This window comes from Arachis ipaensis, chromosome B6 (assembly GCF_059453495.1).
Source record: "Arachis ipaensis isolate K30076 ecotype BB chromosome B6, ASM5945349v1, whole genome shotgun sequence".
Taxonomy (NCBI): domain Eukaryota; kingdom Viridiplantae; phylum Streptophyta; class Magnoliopsida; order Fabales; family Fabaceae; genus Arachis; species Arachis ipaensis.
This window is the reverse complement of record NC_142441.1, coordinates 1,131,797-1,152,028: the sequence shown is the minus strand read 5'-3', so window position 1 is coordinate 1,152,028 and position 20,232 is coordinate 1,131,797. Positions and strand designations below refer to the sequence as shown.

Below are 20,232 nucleotides of genomic sequence, written 5' to 3'. Positions count from 1 at the left end.
GGTTTAGAGACTCATGCCGTCAGAGAATACAAAGTTTAGATCTGAAATGTCATGAGATACAAAATAAGTCTCTAAAAGTTGTTTAAATACTAAACCAGTAGCCTAGGGTTACAAAATATGAGTGGACTATGATGGATGATGCAGAGATCCACTTCTGGGGCCCACTTGGTGTGTGCTGGTGCTGAGACTTTAAGCAATTCACGTGCATAGGCCATTTGTGGAGTTGAACGCCAGTTTTTGTGCCAGTTTGGGCGTTCAACTCCAGTTTTTTATCCTTTTCTGGCGCTGGACGCCAGATTTGGGCAGAAGGCTGGCGTTGAACGCCAGTTTACGTCGTCAATTCTTGTGCAAAGTATGGACTATTATATATTGCTGGAAAGTCCTGGATGTCTACTTTCCAACGCAATTGGAAGCACGCCATTTCGAGTTCTGTAGCTCCAGAAAATCCACTTTGAGTGCAGGGAGGTCAGAATCCAACAGCATCAGCAGTCCTTTTTCAGCCTGAATCAGATTTTTGCTCAGCTCCTTCAATTTCAGCCAAAAAAATACCTGAAATTACAGAAAAACACACAACTCATAGTAAAGTCCAGAAACATGAATTTTTCCTAAAAACTACTGGAAATAAACTAAAAACTAACTAAAACATACTCAAAACTATATGAAATTATCCCCAAAAAGCGTATAAAATATCCGCTCATCACAACACCAAACTTAAACTGTTGCTTGTCCTCAAGCAACTAGAAAAATAAAATAGAAGACTAATAGGTTGAGAAGCAATAATATCTCAGAGTTTTTGATTGAAGCTCAGATCCTAATTAGATGAGCGGGACTAGTAGCTTTTTGCTTCTGAACAGTTTTGGCATCTCACTTTATTCATTGAAGCTCAGAGTGATTGGCATCTATAGGAACTCAGAATTCAGATAGTGTTATTGATTCTCTTAGTTCAGTGTGATGATTCTTGAACACAGCTTCTTTATGAGTCTTGGCCGTGGCCCTAAGCACTTTGTTTTCCAGTATTACTACCGGATACATAAATGCCACAGACACATAACTGGGTGAACCTTTTCAGATTGTGACTCAGCTTTGCTAAAGTCCCCAATTAGAGGTGTCCAGAGTTCTTAAGCACACTCTTCTTTTTGCTTTGGACCTTGACTTTAACCGCTCAGTCTCAAGTTTTCACTTGACACCTTCACGCCACAAGCACATGGTTAGGGACAGCTTGATTTAGCCGCTTAGGCCAGGATTTTATTCCTTTTTGGCCCTCCTATCCACTGATGCTCAAAGCCTTGGGATCCTTTTTATTACCCTTGCCTTTTGGTTTTAAGGGCTTTGGCTTTTTCTGCTTGCTTTCTCTTTTTTCTTTCTCTCTTTTTTTTTTTTTTTCTGCAAGCTTTGTTCTTTGCTGCTTTTTCTTGCTTCAAGAATCATTTTTATGATTTTTCAAATTCTCAATAACATGTCTCATGTTCATCATTCTTTCAAGAGCCAACATATTTAACAGTCTTAAACAACAAATTCAAAAGATATATGCACTGTTCAAGCATTCATTCAGAAGACAGAAAGCATTGCCACCACATTTAACTAATTAGAATTTCTCTTATTAAAACTCGAAATTTTATTGCTTCTTATTTAAAAGATCTACTATTTTATTCATGTTTGCTGATGATGAGAAAAATAAACTATAGCTTAATTGGAGATAAAATCAAAATAGACTAATTACTACTATATGACTCCTAAGGTAAAATTAAAATAAGAACAGTTATCACAGAGTTAAGGCTAAGATTAGAACTCAACAACCTTGAGGTTTGGGAAGTGGATGTTCCTCTAGTCTGTGAGGTGCTTGGTCCTTCAAAAGAGAATTTCTGGCGCTTCAGTTCCTTTAAATCACGCCCTTGCTCCTCTTGGAGTGGGTTGTTTTCCTTTAGGGGCCATGATCTTAGTGATCACGGATAAGCACACCAAACTTAGAGCTTTGCTTGTCCTCAAGCAAAAGAAAAAGAAGGAGATGGGTAGAAGGAGAGCTCCTCCCCCCCCATCCTGGCGTTTGAACGCCCAAACACTGCCTGTTTTGGGCGTTCAATGCCCAAATGCTGCTATCCTGGGCGTTCAACGCCCAGTTGTTGCCCTTTTCTGGCGTTGAACGCCAGATAGCTATCCTTACTGGCGTTCAGCGCCCACTGGATGCCCATTTTGGGCGCTGAACGCCCAAAATGGCCTTCACTGGCGTTTTCTTGCCAGTAAGCTCCCTATCTCTGTTTTGTGTGTAGATTCCTTCTGTAACCCTGTAATCTTATGCAAATGATTCTTTACCTTAGTGTTAGTGAACTTTATATAAACAAATAAAAATAAAAATAGGGCAAAATGCTTAGAGGATTGTTGCCCCATGGCTGGGTTGCCTCCCAGCAAGCGCTTCTTTATTGTCTTTAGCTGGACCTTGCTGAGCTTTTAATCTAGCTTCAGCCTTGAGCATTCTTGCTCAATGTTGCCCTCAAGATAATGCTTGATTCTCTGTCCATTGACAATGAACTTCTTATCAGAATCAATATCTTGAAGCTCCACATAACCATATGGTGATACACTTGTAATCACGTATGGTCCCCTCCACCGGGATTTCAGTTTCCCGGGGAATAGCCTGAGTCTAGAGTTAAACAACAGAACCTTCTGTCCTGGTTCAAAGATTCTAGATGACAGCTTTCTGTCATGCCACTTTTTTTATTTTTCTTTATAAAGCTTGGCATTTTCGAAAGCTGTGAATCTGAATTCCTCTAGCTCATTTAGCTGGAGCAATCGTTTTTCTCCTGCTAATTTGGCATCTAAGTTTAGAAATCTGGTTGCCCAGTAGGCCTTATGTTCCAGTTCCACGGGCAAGTGGCATGCCTTACCATACACGAGTTGGTATGGAGAGGTCCCTATAGGGGTCTTGAATGCTGTTCTGTAAGCCCACAGAGCATCATCCAAGCTCCTTGCCCAATCCTTTCTAGGGGTACTTACTGTCTGTTCCAGGATTCTCTTTAATTCTCTATTAGAGACTTCAGCTTGCCCATTGGTTTGTGGATGATATGGTGTGGCCACTTTGTGGCGAATTCCATACCGAACCATGGCAGAGTAAAGCTGTTTATTGCAGAAGTGAGTGCCCCCATCACTGATTAACACTCTAGGGACACCAAACCTGCTAAAGATATGTTTCTGGAGGAACTTCAGCACTGTTTTAGTATCATTTGTGGGTGTGGCAATAGCCTCAACCCATTTTGATACATAGTCAACTGCCACCAGAATATAAGTGTTTGAGTATGATGGTGGGAAAGGTCCCATGAAGTCAATTCCCCATACATCAAACAACTCTATTTCCAAGATTCCTTGTTGAGGCATGGCGTAACCATGAGGCAGATTACCAGCTCTTTGGCAACTGTCACAATTACGTACAAACTCTCGGGAATCTTTATAGAGTGTGGGCCAATAGAAGCCACATTGGAGGACCTTGGTGGCTGTTCGCTCACCTCCGAAATGGCCTCCATATTGAGATCCATGGCAATGCCATAGGATTCTCTGTGCTTCCTCTCTGGGGACACACCTACGGATAATTCCGTCTGCACATCTCTTAAAGAGATAGGGCTCATCCCACAAGTAGTACTTTGCATCAGTAATTAGTTTCTTTTTTTGTATTCTATTGTATTCCTTGGGTATGAACCTTGCAGCTTTATAGTTTGCAATATCGGCAAACCATGGTGCTTCCTGAATGGCAAATAGATGCTCATCAGGGAATGTCTCAGAGATCTCAAGGAAGGGGAGAGACGTCCCTTCCACTGGCTCTATCCGGGACAGGTGATCAGCTACTTGGTTCTCTGTCCCTTTTCTATTTCTTATTTCTATATCAAACTCTTGCAGAAGCAATACCCATCTGATGAGCCTGGGTTTTGAATCCTGCTTTGTGAGTAGATACTTAAGAGCAGCATGGTCAGTGTACACAATCACCTTTGATCCTACTAAGTAGGATCTGAACTTGTCAATGGCGTAAACCACTGCAAGTAATTCCTTTTCTGTGGTTGTGTAATTTTTCTGGGCATCATTTAAAACGCGACTGGCATAATAAATGACATGCAGAAGCTTGTCATGCCTCTGTCCCAATACTGCACCAATGGCATGATCACTGGCATCACACATTAACTCAAATGGCAATGTCCAGTCTGGTGCAGAAATGACTGGTGCTGTGACCAGCTTAGCTTTCAGCGTTTCAAACGCCTGCAGGCATGCTGTGTCAAACACAAATGGTGTGTCAGCAGCTAGCAGATTGCTTAGAGGTTTTGCAATTTTTGAAAAATCCTTTATAAACCTCCTATAGAATCCTGCATGCCCCAGAAAGCTTCTGATTGCCTTAACATTGGCAGGTGGTGGTAATTTTTCAATTACCTCTATTTTTGCTTGATCCACCTCTATTCCCTTGTTTGAGATTTTATGCCCAAGAACAATTCCTTCAGTCACCATGAAGTGACACTTTTCCCAGTTTAAAACTAGGTTGGTTTCTTGGCATCTTTTCAGAACAAGTTTCAGGTGATCAAGACAGGAGCTGAATGAGTCTCCATATACTGAGAAGTCATCCATGAAGACTTCCAGAAATTTTTCCACCATGTCAGAGAAAATAGAGATCATGCATCTCTGGAAGGTTGCAGGTGCATTGCATAGCCCAAAGGGCATCCTTCTATAAGCAAACACTCCGGATGGACATGTGAATGCTGTTTTCTCTTGATCCTGGGGATCTACTGCAATCTGGTTATAGCCTGAGTAGCCATCCAAAAAGCAGTAATAATCATGACCTGCTAGTCTTTCTAGCTTCTGGTCTATGAATGGTAAAGGAAAATGATCCTTTCTGGTGGCTGTATTGAGCCTTCTGTAGTCAATACACATGCGCCACCCTGTAATTGTTCTTGTAGGAACCAGTTCATTTTTTTCATTATGAATCACTGTCATGCCTCCCTTTTTTGGGACGACTTGAACAGGGCTCACCCAGGGGTTGTCAGAAATAGGATAAATAATCCCAGCCTCCAGTAATTTGGTGACCTCTTTCTGCACCACTTCCTTCATGGCTGGATTTAGCCGCCTCTGTGGTTGAACCACTGGTTTGGCATTATCCTCCAATAGGATTTTGTGCATGCATCTAGCTGGGCTTATGCCCTTAAGATCACCTATGGACCACCCAAGAGCTGTCTTGTGTGTCCTTAGCACTTGAATAAGTGCTTCCTCTTCCTGTGAATTTAAAGCAGAGCTTATGATCACTGGAAAAGTGTCACCTTCTCCTAGAAATGCATATTTCAAGGATGGTGGCAGTGGCTTGAGCTCTGGTTTAGGAGGTTTTTCCTCTTTCAGAAGAAAGTTCAGAGGCTCTTTCATGTCCCCTGAATCCTCCAAATCAGGCTGAACATCTTTAAAGATGTTTTCCAACTCTGATTCGAGACTCTCAGCCATGTTGATCTCTTCTACCAAAGAGTCAATAAGGTCAACTTTCATGCAGTCTGTTGATGTGTCTGGATGCTGCATGGCTTTGACAGCGTTCAATTTGAACTCGTCATCGTTGACTCTCAGGGTTATTTCCCCTTGCTGGACGTCAATGAGGGATCGTCCAGTTGCTAGGAAGGGTCTTCCTAGAATGAGAGTAGCACTCTTGTGCTCCTCCATTTCCAGCACAACAAAGTCAGTGGGAAAGGCGAATGGCCCAACTCTGACAATCATGTCCTCAATCATGCCTGATGGGTATTTAGTGGAACCATCAGCAAGTTGGAGACATATCCGGGTTGGTTTAACTTCTTTAGTTAAGCCAAGCTTCCTGATAGTGGATGCAGGTATCAGGTTGATGCTCGCCCCAAGATCGCATAGAGCTGTCTTGGTGCAATCACCTTCTAATATGCATGGTATCAGAAAACTCCCAGGGTCTTTAAGCTTTTCAGGAAAGCTTTTCAGAATGACTGCACTGCATTCTTCAGTGAGGAGAACTCTTTCTGTTTCTCTCCACTCCTTCTTATGACTCAAGATCTCTTTCATGAACTTGGCATAAGAAGGTATTTGCTCAAGTGCCTCTGCAAATGGAATCTTTATTTCAAGAGTCCTTAGATAATCTGCAAAGCGAGCAAATTGCTTATCCTGCTCCTCTTTCCGGAGTTTTTGAGGATAAGGTATCTTGGCTTTATATTCCTCAACCTTAGTGGTTAAAGAAGCCTTTTTAGAGGGGTTGTTATCAGCACTTGTGTGTGTCTGATCCCTCACTGGCAATTGAGTACCAGAGTCAGAAGCTGGAGTGACGTTAGACGTCAACTCACTGTCTGTTCCTGGCGCCTGAACGCCAGAAATGTGCCCCTGTTGGGCGTTCAACGCCAGATTCTTGCCCATTTCTGGCGTTGAACGCCAATCCTGCCTTGTTTCTGGCGCTGAACGCCAGTTTTGGGCATGGTTTGGGCGTTCAGCGCCAGCCTTCCACCCATTTTCTGGCGTTTTAGTGCCAGAATTATTTTTTCCTGGGCTCTTACTGTCCTCAGGGGAATCTTTGGTGGGTTGCTTATTTCTTGAATTTTTGATGCCTTGAGGTGGGGTATTTAATGTTTTCCCACTTCTTAATTGAACTGCTTGGCATTCTTCAGCAGTTACTGTTTTAACCTCTTCATTCATGGAAGGGTTGCTGCTTAGATACAGATGCTGATTCCTGGCAACTGTATCAATGAGCTCTTGAGCCTCTTCGATTGTCTTTCTCATATGGATAGATCCACCAGCTGAGTAATCTAAAGACATCTGAGCTCCTTCTGCAAGCCCATAGTAGAAGATGTCTAACTGAACCCACTCTGAAATCATTTCAGAGGGGCATTTTCGTAGCATCTCTCTGTATCTCTCCCAGGCATCATAAAGAGATTCATTATCTCCTTGTTTAAAGCCTTGGATGTCCAGCCTTAGCTGTGTCATCCTTTTTGGAGGGAAATATTGATTCAGGAATTTTTCTGTCAGCTGTTTCCATGTTCTTATGCTGGCCTTTGGTTGGTTATTTAACCACCTCTTGGCTTGATCTTTTACAGCAAATGGAAACAGTAATAGTCTGTAGACATCCTGATCTATTTCCTTATCATGTACTGTGTCAGCAATTTGTAAAAATTGTGCCAGAAACTCTGTAGGTTCTTCCTGTGGAAGACCGGAATACTGGCAACTTTGCTGCACCATGATAATGAGCTGAGGATTCAACTCAAAGCTACTAACTCCAATGGAGGGTATGCATATGCTACTCCCATATGAAGCAGTAGAGGGGTTAGAATATGACCCCAAAGTCCTCCTGGACTGTCCATCTCCTCTTATGTCCATGATGGATATATGGGTATAACTTGGACTGATTTATCTTTTTATTTATTTTATTTTATAAGAAGTAAATACTTAAATAAAATAAAATAACTAAAAAGAATTTGAATTTTGAAATAAATTTTTTTTTCGTAAAAAAAATTAAAAATAATTAGTTAAAAAAAAAAGAAATTTTTGAAAAAGAGGGGAGATATTTTCGAAAATTTTGAGAGAGAGAGAGTTAGTTAGGTAGTTTTGAAAAAGTTAAGAAACAAACAAAAAGTTGGTTAGTTAGTTGAAACAAATTTTGAAAAGATAGGAAGTTAGAAAAGATATTTTAAAAAGATATTTTTGAATTTAGTGAGGAGAGAGAAAAATAATAAGATAGTACAAGATTTAAAATTTTTAGATCTAATGCTCCTTGTTTTTGAAAATTTTGGAGGGAGAACACCAAGGAACACCAAACTTAAAAATTTTAAGATCAAGACACAAGGAAAACTCAAGAACACTTTGAAGACTCACAAGAACACAAGAACATGAAGGAAGAACACCAAACTTAAAATTTTTAGAAAACCAAACCAAAATTTTCGAAAATCAAAGGGGAATCAACAAGAAAACACCAAACTTAACGTTTGGCACAAGATTTAAGAGAAAAAAATATTTTTGAAAAAGAAGGTTTTGAAAAGAGTATAAAAGAGTCTAACCCAATCAAATTAATGCTCTAGCCAAATGAGTTATGGGACCTTACGTGAATCACACTTTTCACAACGCGTACCACTAACCAGCAAGTGCACTGGGTCGTCCAAGTAATACCTTACGTGAGTAAGGGTCGAATCCCACGGAGATTGTTGGTTTGAAGCAATCTATGGTTATTTTGTAAATCTTAGTCAGGAAGTCAATTATGTTTATCAGTTGAATTGTGAATAACCAGTAGAGCATAAATTAAAAGTTACTTGTTTTGCAGTAATGGAGAATATGTTGGAGTTTTGGAGATGCTTTGTCCTCTGAATCTCTGCTTTCCTCTGTCTTCTGATTCACGCACGCACGTCCTCCTATGGCAAGCTGTGTGTTGGTGGATCACCGTTGTCAATGGCTACCTTCCATCCTTCCAGTGAAAACTACGCTCACGCGCTCTGTCACAGCACGGCTAATCACCGGTTGGTTCTCGATCTGGTTGGAATAGGATTTACTATCCTTTTGCGTCTGTCACTAACGCCCAGCCTTCAGGAGTTTGAAGCTCGTCACAGTCATTCAATCCTTGAATCCTACTCGGAATACCACAGACAAGGTTTAGACTTTCCGGATTCTCATGAATGCCGCCATCAGTTCTAGCTTATACCACGGAGATTCTGATTAAGGAATCTAAGAGACACTCATTCAATCGGATATAGAACAGAGGTGGTTGTCAGGCACACGTTCATGGGTTGAGGAAGGTGATGAATGTCACAGATCATCACCTTCATCACAGTTAAGCGCGAATGAACATCTTAGATAGGAACAAGCGTAATTGAATGGAAAACAGAAATACTTGCATTAATTCATCGAGACACAGCAGAGCTCCTCACCCCCAACAATGGGGTTTAGAGACTCATGCCGTCAGAGAATACAAAGTTTAGATCTGAAATGTCATGAGATACAAAATAAGTCTCTAAAAGTTGTTTAAATACTAAACCAGTAGCCTAGGGTTACAAAATATGAGTGGACTATGATGGATGATGCAGAGATCCACTTCTGGGGCCCACTTGATGTGCTGGGGCCCACTTGGTGTGTGCTGGGGCTGAGACTTTAAGCAATTCACGTGCAGAGGCCATTTGTGGAGTTGAACGCCAGTTTTTGTGCCAGTTTGGGCGTTCAACTCCAGTTTTTTATCCTTTTCTGGCGCTGGACGCCAGATTTGGGCAGAAGGCTGGCGTTGAACGCCAGTTTACGTCGTCAATTCTTGTGCAAAGTATGGACTATTATATATTGCTGGAAAGTCCTGGATGTCTACTTTCCAACGCAATTGGAAGCACGCCATTTCGAGTTCTGTAGCTCCAGAAAATCCACTTTGAGTGCAGGGAGGTCAGAATCCAATAGCATCAGCAGTCCTTTTTCAGCCTGAATCAGATTTTTGCTCAGCTCCTTCAATTTCAGCCAGAAAAATACCTGAAATTACAGAAAAACACACAACTCATAGTAAAGTCCAGAAACATGAATTTTTCCTAAAAACTACTGGAAATAAACTAAAAACTAACTAAAACATACTCAAAACTATATGAAATTATCCCCAAAAAGCGTATAAAATATCCGCTCATCATGCATCAATGCAGTTCTCAAGGGTACACAGTACTTGTTGATTTCTGCCATCGTGCGCATTACATATGAGAGGTTGCAAAAGTTGTTCGTTACAAAGAGCAGGGAGGCACATCACAACTGGCTACTGAAAATCGCTTCTCCCAGAGGCTGATGGCAGCCATTGAGAAGAACAGAGAAGGCATCCCGAAGATGCGTGTTACTCATTGTGATCAACGAGCTTCTGTGTTTGTTGTGGAGGAGTTAGAGCCATTCGAGGGGTTGGTCGCAAGGTTCTTTCCGAGTTTAGCTAGCGGTGAGTACGTGTGACTGTGGCCACTTTTAGTCTCTCCACTACCCATGCCGACATGCACTTGCCAGGTGTGCCGCCACAAGCATCGAATGGGCTCTGTATGTTCATTCAGTTTACAAGCAGGAGATTGTGTTCAAGGTATACAAGATGGAGTTTCCACCGATACCCGATGAGTCCCTATGGCCGGAGTGGTATGAGACTTTGCTTCGTCCTAACCTACTCATGGCAGGAAGGCTACTAGAAGACCTGTCTCTACTAGGTTCTGGAATGACATGGATGAGGTCAAGCGACAGGAGAAGTGGTGTGGTCTATGCAGGTAAATCGGTCATATTAGGAGGGGTTGTCCTAACCAATCCACGGACGAAGCTTAGGGGTGATATTTGTTTACTGGGCTCAATGTTACCTAGTTGTTTCATGTTATTCTAGTTGTATTAAATGCTTATCAGTGTGATAGTGGTTTATGTAATATATACGTAATCATCAATGGATTTGGAAATCCTGATCATGTCTGTAAATCAATAAATTATATATCTTTTGCATCCTATCGTTAAAAGTTCTAACAGATTTTTTCATAATACCAAACACCAAAAAAAGAATCACATAAAAGGACTATACATCAACAAGTCATACAAGCTTCACTTATACAATACATCATTCATAGTCTAGTATATAAAGTTAATAATAAGATACTCTACATAATAAACTATAAGACATCATCGATGGTGGGGATCTTGGTAGTGGAGCCGATGCCCAATCTTACATGGTGGAGGCTGTGTCTGGCACTGAGGTCAGCTAGGTCGAGGGTCTACATTAGGTCGGGGCTGCGCATAATGGTCTTGTGGCTACTGCGGAGGCGGTGGGAGATGTGGGATATAGTAGCCCCCGGAGTAAGGAACGGGGGCATACTAGTGCAACTGAGGGTGAGGATGAGACAGTGGAGCTGAAGGAGGTGTCAGCTGAGGACGGGATAAGGTCAGCAACAGACCATAGTCCACTAACAGAGGTGTCACATACTGGGAACCCATCTCACCCTTGCCCCGTATAACGAGCCTGAACCCAGAGATATATGTGGCATCCAAGCTGAAGTATGCGCGGGAGTAGATGGATGATGAAACTGTCCAATACTCTACTCCCTGCCAGTCTGGAATTGATCGGCGAGGCGTTGCATCAGTGCCTGGTCAGCAGTATAAAACTGGAATGCATCCTCGAAGAATATCTTCTCAACCATCTACTCCTCTTGGTAGCTGTTAGATGGACTGACATCATGCCATCTAGGTGGTGAGGTGTCCCAGACGGCCCGATGCTGCTGACCTTCTGAACCATATAGATCACGCGGTGCGGGAGGTGGAGGCGGTGGCTGTGGGGTGAATCATCGCCACCTGCTGGGATGTCTCCATGATCCTCATGTCTATCAAACTCCGCCTCCTCGTCCAACTCCATATCCAATCGCTCCCAGCGAGGCCTGACCTTGTATCTCCTAACCCCTGCTCTTGGTCCGTGCTCTTTGGCATCCCTTTCCCTCCTAACAGGCCGTCAGGTGTCCTCCTTGGCCTCCCTTGCACGCCTACGCCGATCAGGGATGTCCCGAGGAAGGTAGAGAACGTCCCTCAGCTGGCTAGCAGTAGGCTGGACGTCCACAAGTAAATCGGCTAGCCTCGGATCATCGAGGACGTCCGCAGGTAAATTGGCAGTAGACTTAACTAATACACATTTTTTTCAATACGTTACGTGAAATTAAAACATTCAATAAATTAATTAATAATCTAACTATCAAACTTTGACTTAACTTAATAATCTAATTATCAAACTTGGATAGTTAATAACTAAATTAAGAAATTAAGAAACGTGTGATAAATAAACTAACGTCAGCAGTTGTAAAATATTTACCCCAGCATTTAAATTCTAAATTAATAATTATGTAGTTAACAACTTAATTACCAAAAAATAATAACCACATTCCTAGAATTATTAATTACTGTTAGTGACTTGTTCCTAATAATATAAATTGTATTATAATTATTGGCAAGTACCCTAACCATGGCTATACATATATGGGATTACATAAAACTCAAGATAACAAAACTAACCGCAAAGTCGGCTGTCTCGGCGTAGTGCCATGTCGCGTTCAGCCTGTTGATATTCCGATCACATGCATCTACGCGCGCCATCTTCGTCTTACTCGATAATATGGTCAGAAAATGATAGAAGATAGGAGAAAGTAGTCGAAAGGTTCGAACTGGGATTTAGAACCACGCTATAAACGACATATATATAGGCATCTCCCAGCCTTATCTTATTTACAGTGTAAATGAGATAAGCGAGATATACATGTGTTACGCGCACTAACTTTATCTCATTTTCAGTACAAAAGAGATACATACAAACTTATGTAAACGAGATAATGCTGAAGACATATTTTCGTAATAATTTTTATAATTATTTATTTTAGTGAATAAAATATTTATTTAATTTATTTAAATAAAAAATCCAACAAAAGACGGTCATAATTTTATGAATGTGAAATAAAAGAAAATTTATTCTTCCCTTTTCCGAAAACCTATATATACTATTTAGACTTAGAGAATATATTTTCTCGGGATTTGTCGTATATATTCTTTAAAAATAAAATCTATGTAATTAACTAATTATTCATCAGCAGCGCTTGGTTAGATAAAATTGGACATCATTTATTTCTTATTCGTTTTCTTCTTTACACCAACTTTTGGGGTAAACAGCATTTTTATTCCTCAACACTTGCAAAACATACATTATAATTTACTTTTTAATAGACTATTAGTTCTATAATTCATTATATATATGCACATATTTAAGGATAATACTCATAAATCATGATTGAATCTACCTGAAATGTTGACGGTTGAATGGGATATAAAAGAAAAAAGAATGGTGGGAGGAAGGAAACGACGTCGTAAGTGACTTGAACGGGTTATAAGTGAGGAGGGAGAATAGAGCGCAAAAGAAGGGGTTGAAGGGTATATGCGAGTGGAATATTTGGTTATTGAACTCAGTGCGGTTATGTTATTGTTTCCCTTTTTTTCTTTTTTTCTTTTTTTCTTTTTTCCCCTTTCTTTGCGTCGCCTATAAATCTTTACACTCCCCCTTTCATCACTTTCACAACTACCTCTCTCTCTGATTCCCACCATAAGTCGTAACCTTCTTGGACTTGCAGGTTAGTGTTCACAACATTTTCTTGTTAATTCCCTAGCTCTCTCATGATTCCTACGTTTTCTTTGCCCTTTGCTTTCGCATTCATATTATTACTTAACTGTATGACTACCATGCCCCATGCATGCAACATATTTGCCATGGCTACTTACAAACGTTCTTGTTTTTTTTTTTTTTTTTTTCGTATATTTATCAATTTTACAGTTTTCACGTTTTCCGCAATATATAATCGTCCTCCTATTTCATGATCTTTCAGCTATTTGCATGGCTTCATGGTTTTGCATACCTGACTGAATCAATCAGAGTCAGTTGGCCTTTAATTAATTTCAGTTGTTCCTTACGAAGGATTAATAAGTTTTAGGAACCTAGTAATTTTCTCTATCTCATCATAAAGTTAGATATTTCCTGCTGATATTTTTCTTTGCGGAGCTTCTCCGTATTTTAACGGATCCTGATATGTTAATTATTTTCTCTGTTTGTTAATGGCGGCGCCCAGTGATAATGTCAATTTCTTTTATTTTCGGGAGGTGTGTTCGTGTGTGTGAGGGAGCTAGGTATTCCTCTCAGGAATTCATTCACAGGGTTTTTCATTTTTATAAATCTTTTATTTTATTTTATAGTATTTTGTTCAATTCAATTACCGCATGGAGTTTGAAACTTTAGGAGATTATGTGTGCCCTCAGCAATTTTCTAATACATAGGGTTTTGTTAATTTGCATGTCTTGTGAATAACGTGCCTCGATTTTTGAGTATCAGATTTTCAATTTTGAATTCAGAATTTCAATTTCAATTATGTTCTGGTGCTTGATTTAACACAAAATATTTGTATGCTTAAGTTCCAGAAATAAAAATCAGAGACCTCATAAATTGTCAAATCTGCCTCTTGGTTCCAATTTTTTGCAGAGAAAGCAAGGCATTTGACAGAGAGAGAGAAACAGAAGGGAGCTTGAAATTTTGGAGTCATGGCGAAGGAGCAAATGCAAGTTCTGAATGCACTTGATGTGGCAAAAACACAATGGTATCATTTCACTGCAATAATCATAGCTGGAATGGGGTTCTTCACGGATGCATACGATCTATTCTGCATATCCCTTGTGACAAAGTTGCTAGGCCGCATATACTACCACGTTGATGGTGCGGAAAAGCCCGGTACATTGCCTCCTAACGTATCAGCTGCTGTAAATGGTGTAGCTTTCTGTGGAACGCTGTCAGGACAACTCTTCTTTGGATGGCTTGGAGATAAGTTAGGCCGAAAAAAGGTGTATGGCATGACTCTGATGATGATGGTAATATGCTCCATTGGTTCTGGCCTTTCCTTTGGGCATAGTCCGAAATCCGTCATGGCAACTCTCTGCTTCTTCAGGTTTTGGCTTGGTTTTGGTATTGGTGGAGATTACCCGCTTTCTGCTACCATAATGTCCGAGTATTCTAACAAGAAGACTCGTGGTGCTTTCATTGCCGCGGTCTTTGCTATGCAAGGTTTTGGAATCTTGGCAGGTGGTATATTTGCGATCATAATTTCAGCTGCATTCAGAGACAGGTTTAATGCTGCACCCTATGAGGTTGATCCAGTTGGTTCAACTGTTCCACAAGCAGATTATGTTTGGAGAATAATTGTGATGGTTGGAGCACTCCCGGCTGCATTGACTTATTACTGGCGTATGAAGATGCCGGAAACTGCCCGTTATACTGCCTTAGTTGCAAAGAATCAAGAGCAAGCTGCAGCAGATATGTCTAAGGTTCTGCAGGTGGAGATTCAAGCTGAGCCAAGGAAGGAGGAGCAGGAAAAGGCTAAATATGCCTTGTTCTCAAAGGAGTTCCTTAGTCGCCATGGTTTACATCTGCTCGGCACAACAACCACATGGTTCTTGCTTGACATTGCATTTTACAGCCAGAATCTTTTCCAAAAAGATATCTTCAGCGCAGTTGGTTGGATCCCTCCTGCAAAAACCATGAATGCCCTTGAGGAGGTTTACAGAATTGCAAGGGCTCAAACACTTATTGCTCTATGCAGTACAGTTCCTGGCTATTGGTTTACAGTGGCTTTCATTGACAAGATCGGAAGATTTGCCATCCAATTGATGGGGTTCTTCTTTATGACTGTCTTCATGTTTGCTCTCGCCATTCCTTACGATCACTGGACACACAAGGAGAACCGCATTGGATTTGTGGTGATGTATTCCTTAACTTTCTTCTTCGCAAATTTCGGGCCTAACGCCACCACGTTTGTGGTGCCGGCAGAGATTTTCCCTGCTAGGTTCCGGTCTACATGCCATGGGATATCATCGGCATCCGGGAAGCTCGGAGCTATCGTAGGAGCATTTGGGTTCTTGTATTTGGCACAAAACAAGGACAAGAGCAAAGCAGATGCAGGGTACCCTGCAGGTATTGGTGTGAAGAATGCACTGATTGTGTTAGGTGTAGTTAACATTTTAGGATTCTGTTTTACATTCTTGGTGCCTGAGGCAAAGGGGAAATCTTTGGAGGAGATGTCAGGTGAGAATGAAGAGGAACAAGTACCTCCTGAACTGTCAGAACAGCAGAGTTCTTACAGCAACAGAACTGTTCCATATGTTTAGGTTTATGTTACCATTCAGCAGTACTATTAGAATAAAATTCTAGTGTTTTTAATTGGGATAGGGAAATCACAAAATGTTTGCCTTGTCTTCTCTACATTTTTTTTTTCTGTTAAATTTTGTTTAGTCAATATGTAACAGAAACTGAGTGTTTGTTCTACGAATATCGGAAAATACTAAGACGTGTGACTATCGTCATTGGAGTGTATAACAGTACTTTGAATAACCAGTATCTTTGAACAACCTGTGTTAGTGTTTTCTTCATTTCTTTTGCCTTTCGACATTATTGTTGCTTTTTCCTCTTAAGTCAAAGGAAAACTATAATAGTTTATGAATGAAGTTGGACTTTTAATATATAGTAATATAAATATGTTGAAATCATACTAACTGTCTTTTCTTCTTGGTTTGAGTGTTTACCACTTTACCTGCACTATGTGCTAGTGTTAATATAGATGATTAAATTCGGAAGTTAAAAGACGCAAAATATGACCCGTGTGCTTACTAGTGGCAGTTCCAACTCTGTTTTCAGCTTTGACTTGTGCCTTCAAAAAGTTCTTACCAATTGGAACTTGGAAGAAATAAAGAAATCAAGTTGGATTGATATTTCAATGTTGTTACTTGCACAACCTCCCACATAAGTTTGTACTCTGTGATACGAAGGACGGACACTTCGTTGAGTTGTCGTGTCCGTGTCGGACACATTTCGGATATGATATTCACTTACATTCGTTCAACACGCGTATTTGCTGTGTCCGATCGTGTCTTAATAAAAAATAAAAAATTTTTCTTCGGACATATCTGAACACACCTAAATACTATCACATGTCAGCGTGTAACATATATTTTTAAAATAAATTTAGATATATTATATATTATTATTTATTAACACACAAAAATATTTTAAATACTTGATATAATTAAGATAAGACATTAAAAATAATTAAAAATTTTAATTTATATTTTAATATCAATAAAATATCAAAATATCATTACGATTTATCTAAAAAATACTTTATATTTTACATGTATGTGTGTTCCTGTGTCATGTAAGATTTTAAAATTTGCGTGTCGGCGTGTCCTATGTCGTAGTGTGTCCCGTATTCGTGTCAGTGTCTATGCATCATAGAATTTATATCAATATATTTTTTATATTTTTTTATACAGCCAATAATATATAATGGAAAATTTTTTAAGTATGCTAGTGTATCCATATTTCAGTAAAATTTAATGTTGATTTTAATAATTATATATTTTTTATAATTAAAATTAACGATTAAAAATGACTGAAACACTAATATATTAGTATACTTAAAAGTTTTTCTATATGATTAACGTATTATACAATGAACACAAACTTTTTTATTTTTAAATTTATTTGATTCTGATACACTACTGGTTAAATTTCTATATTTTTTAATGTATTTGTATTTTTTGTAAAAAATCCTTTTGAGAACTTGAACTCGGTGTTCTTGACTGTGTGCTTACAAAAGTCAGCATCAAATATTGACTTTTTCCAAAAAAAAAATATTATGGAGTTAGGTTATATTTTTAGTTTTCTCTATTTAGGGTCGTGGGTGTAATGATCGTTTTAATGACTCAATGGACTCTCAAATTTGGATTCTGATATTCTTGCACATTGTTTACAGTGCCGTGTTCTCACTTCCTAGTTCCTACTGTTTCCAGTTTCCACGTATATAAGCTAGATATAATCGAGTCAAACCTGAACAACCAAACATTAATTAGTTCAAGTATTAGTTGTAAAGTTCAAACCAACTCAATTAATTTAATATTAATTATAAAATAAATAAAATCTAAAAATATATATAAATTTATTTTATAATTCTAAAATCTTTTAAATTATAATAATTATTTAAATTTAAATTAACCATGTATTATTATTATTATTATTATTTAGATGAATTTGCTTTTTTAATTTTTTTAGTTGTTTTTAATTTTATTTTCAATCAGATATCTAATTACTCGAAACCAATTCAATCCGGTAGTTCGAGTCAATTCATTGGAAAATAAAAATCACAAATTGAAACTAATTTAAAACATATTAGAATATAATCAGTTCAGTTTTTAATTTTTTTTTAAACTCGAACCAACTCGACTCGTAAATAATTTAATTAAAATTAGTTATTAATATAAATATATATTAAAATATAAAATTATATATTAAAAATAAATTGAATAACACATATTTATATATAAATATATAGTGATTAATTTTAATGATTAATTTTAGTATATAAATATTTTTGAAGTCCGTCAAAATGTTGTTGAGTCTCACAAACTTATGTAATTGTGGTGAAATATGCAATCTTTGATGTCTGTCGCTATGTGATTCTGAATTTCAACGAGAGCAAAGTAATTGCTATAAGCTAATAAGTTATAACTCAAATAGTCTCCTCATACTCAATTAAGAGGTTGCGGATTCGAGTCTCTTATATTTGATAAAAAAAAAAATAATTGCTATAAGAATAATGCTATTTAATAGAGTGACTACACTTACACTAGCACCTACTCTTGTTAGAAAATGAACCACGAGGAGAAAATCGTAAAATTTACACAATTGTTATAAGAAGAACATTAAATATATTAGGAAAACAACATAATATAATAAAATTATAAAATTAGATAATTATTATGTTCTAATTAAATTTCTAACCAGAATAAAGTGATAACTGATAATTGGTGATGTTATTCTATTTTATCCAAATCAATTTATTTCTGATACAGAGATACATATTGATAATTTGTGATATTCCTTTTAAAATCAAGTCACCCAAAATACTGAATTAAATGTGAACACTTAATTTGTTTAAAAAAAAATTGAAAAAGTATATGGAATCAAAAGGTGATCAGCCAAAAAGTAAACAACTTAATTAATTTATAATTATATTTAATTAATTTTATTTGTTTTTAATTTATAATATTTGATATTAATTGCTTCTCATCCCAAATTAAAATTCTGAATGATACGTTGAAGAAATATGGGCGGAGATCACAGAACTTCCAACAATCCAGATTCTTAGTATATAAAAAAATTTATAAAATATATAAAAGAACATCCATTTAGTATGAAAAAGAAACATTCTAATACTTAGTAGAAGAAACATCCTAATGCCTAGCATAAGCATCATCCACGTAGAGGTTTTGGATTCACCCAGAGACATTTGGCTGGTTTTTAGCTGGTACCCTCTTGATTCCCTAGCATTGTTGAAAAAAATTTAATTATTCTGTTGGTTCATATAGTTTTATCAAATTTTTAATTAAATTTCTATACTTTTTTTTTTAAATTAGGTTCCTATACTGTTTTAATTTTGTAATTAAGTCTTTCCTTATGTAAAAAATATTAGAGTTAACTAAATATTTTTCGCAAATTGAAATTATTTATAATTAAAAACTTAATTAAATTTGTGACCGCATATATTTTGGTAAAAATATTATATTAATTTTAATATTTTTAATATGAAAATAATGTAATTACAAAATTAAAAACAGTAATTGAGACCCAATTAAAAAAATATATAAAAATTTAATTAAAAATTTAGTAAAATTATAGAGATCAACAGAATAATTAAATTAAAAAAATGTTAAAAGTACAAAATTAATTTTTTCTAACTAAAAGAATGACTAATAACTTACAAAACAAATATAAAGATATAACACACCATTTTTTTTCTAACACTCATATCAAACTAAGCTAATCAAAGCTACCTATTTATATAATTCACAGGTAAACTTACATGGCAAATATATATGACAACTTATAACAGTATTATCTTACATATTTGTGAGTTGTAAGTCGATAATTTTTGACCAAATAATTAACTTTTGACCTTTAAATTAGTCAAACTTTGCAACTAATATACTTTCCAGTAATACTTATGTTTATCAACTTGTTATATGTTTATTGGATACGTCACAGACTATTAGATTTGATTAGATAAAAATTAAAGACTAATATAAAAAAAGAGTATTGATAGACTCTATTAAACACAGAATATCTTAGTACATAAATAAATGCTTTAAATAACAATACTTTAATACACAATACTTTAAATAGTAACAAAATCTTTTATTTTTAAATAATTAAATATAAAACATATAAATACAAAAATATAAATATTCTTTATTCAATAAGATTAATTATTATGTAAGAAATTTTTATGATATTAAAAAATTATATTAAAATAAAATTTTAAACTGTCACATAAAAATATAAAATAATTGAAATTTTATTTTATATTACTTGATAAATAATTAGATCATTATATTTAAAATTTATTAACTAACTAATTTTATTAAAGATATTATTATATAATATAATTTTTCATCAAAATATTTTAAAAATATAATTTATTTAAAATATTATATATAATACATGAACCCAAAAACGCAGGTTACCTTTCAGTTGGGGAAGTGACAGTGACGTTGGAAGACATTACATATATACTTGGTCTCCCGATTAATGGGGAGGCCGTCACAGGTAGAACAGACAGCAGTCATCAGTTTCTAGTGGAGAACTGCATTGCTTGTTTTGGTCGAGAGCTAGGTCTGCAGGATCACGTCTTG

The 20,232-nt window shown here is 37.2% G+C and overlaps 1 protein-coding gene across 1 annotated transcript; it reads left to right on the top strand.

The window, feature by feature from the left end:
• Positions 1-12,868: 12,868 nt before the first annotated feature.
• Positions 12,869-15,894, top strand: LOC107645262 (inorganic phosphate transporter 1-4). The gene is made up of 2 exons (XM_016349252.3): positions 12,869-13,079; positions 13,979-15,894. Exon 2 carries the CDS (start codon positions 14,038-14,040, stop codon positions 15,652-15,654), a length of 1,617 nt encoding a protein of 538 aa, XP_016204738.1. The 5' UTR covers positions 12,869-13,079; positions 13,979-14,037; the 3' UTR covers positions 15,655-15,894.
• The last annotated feature ends 4,338 nt before the right edge of the window (positions 15,895-20,232 follow it).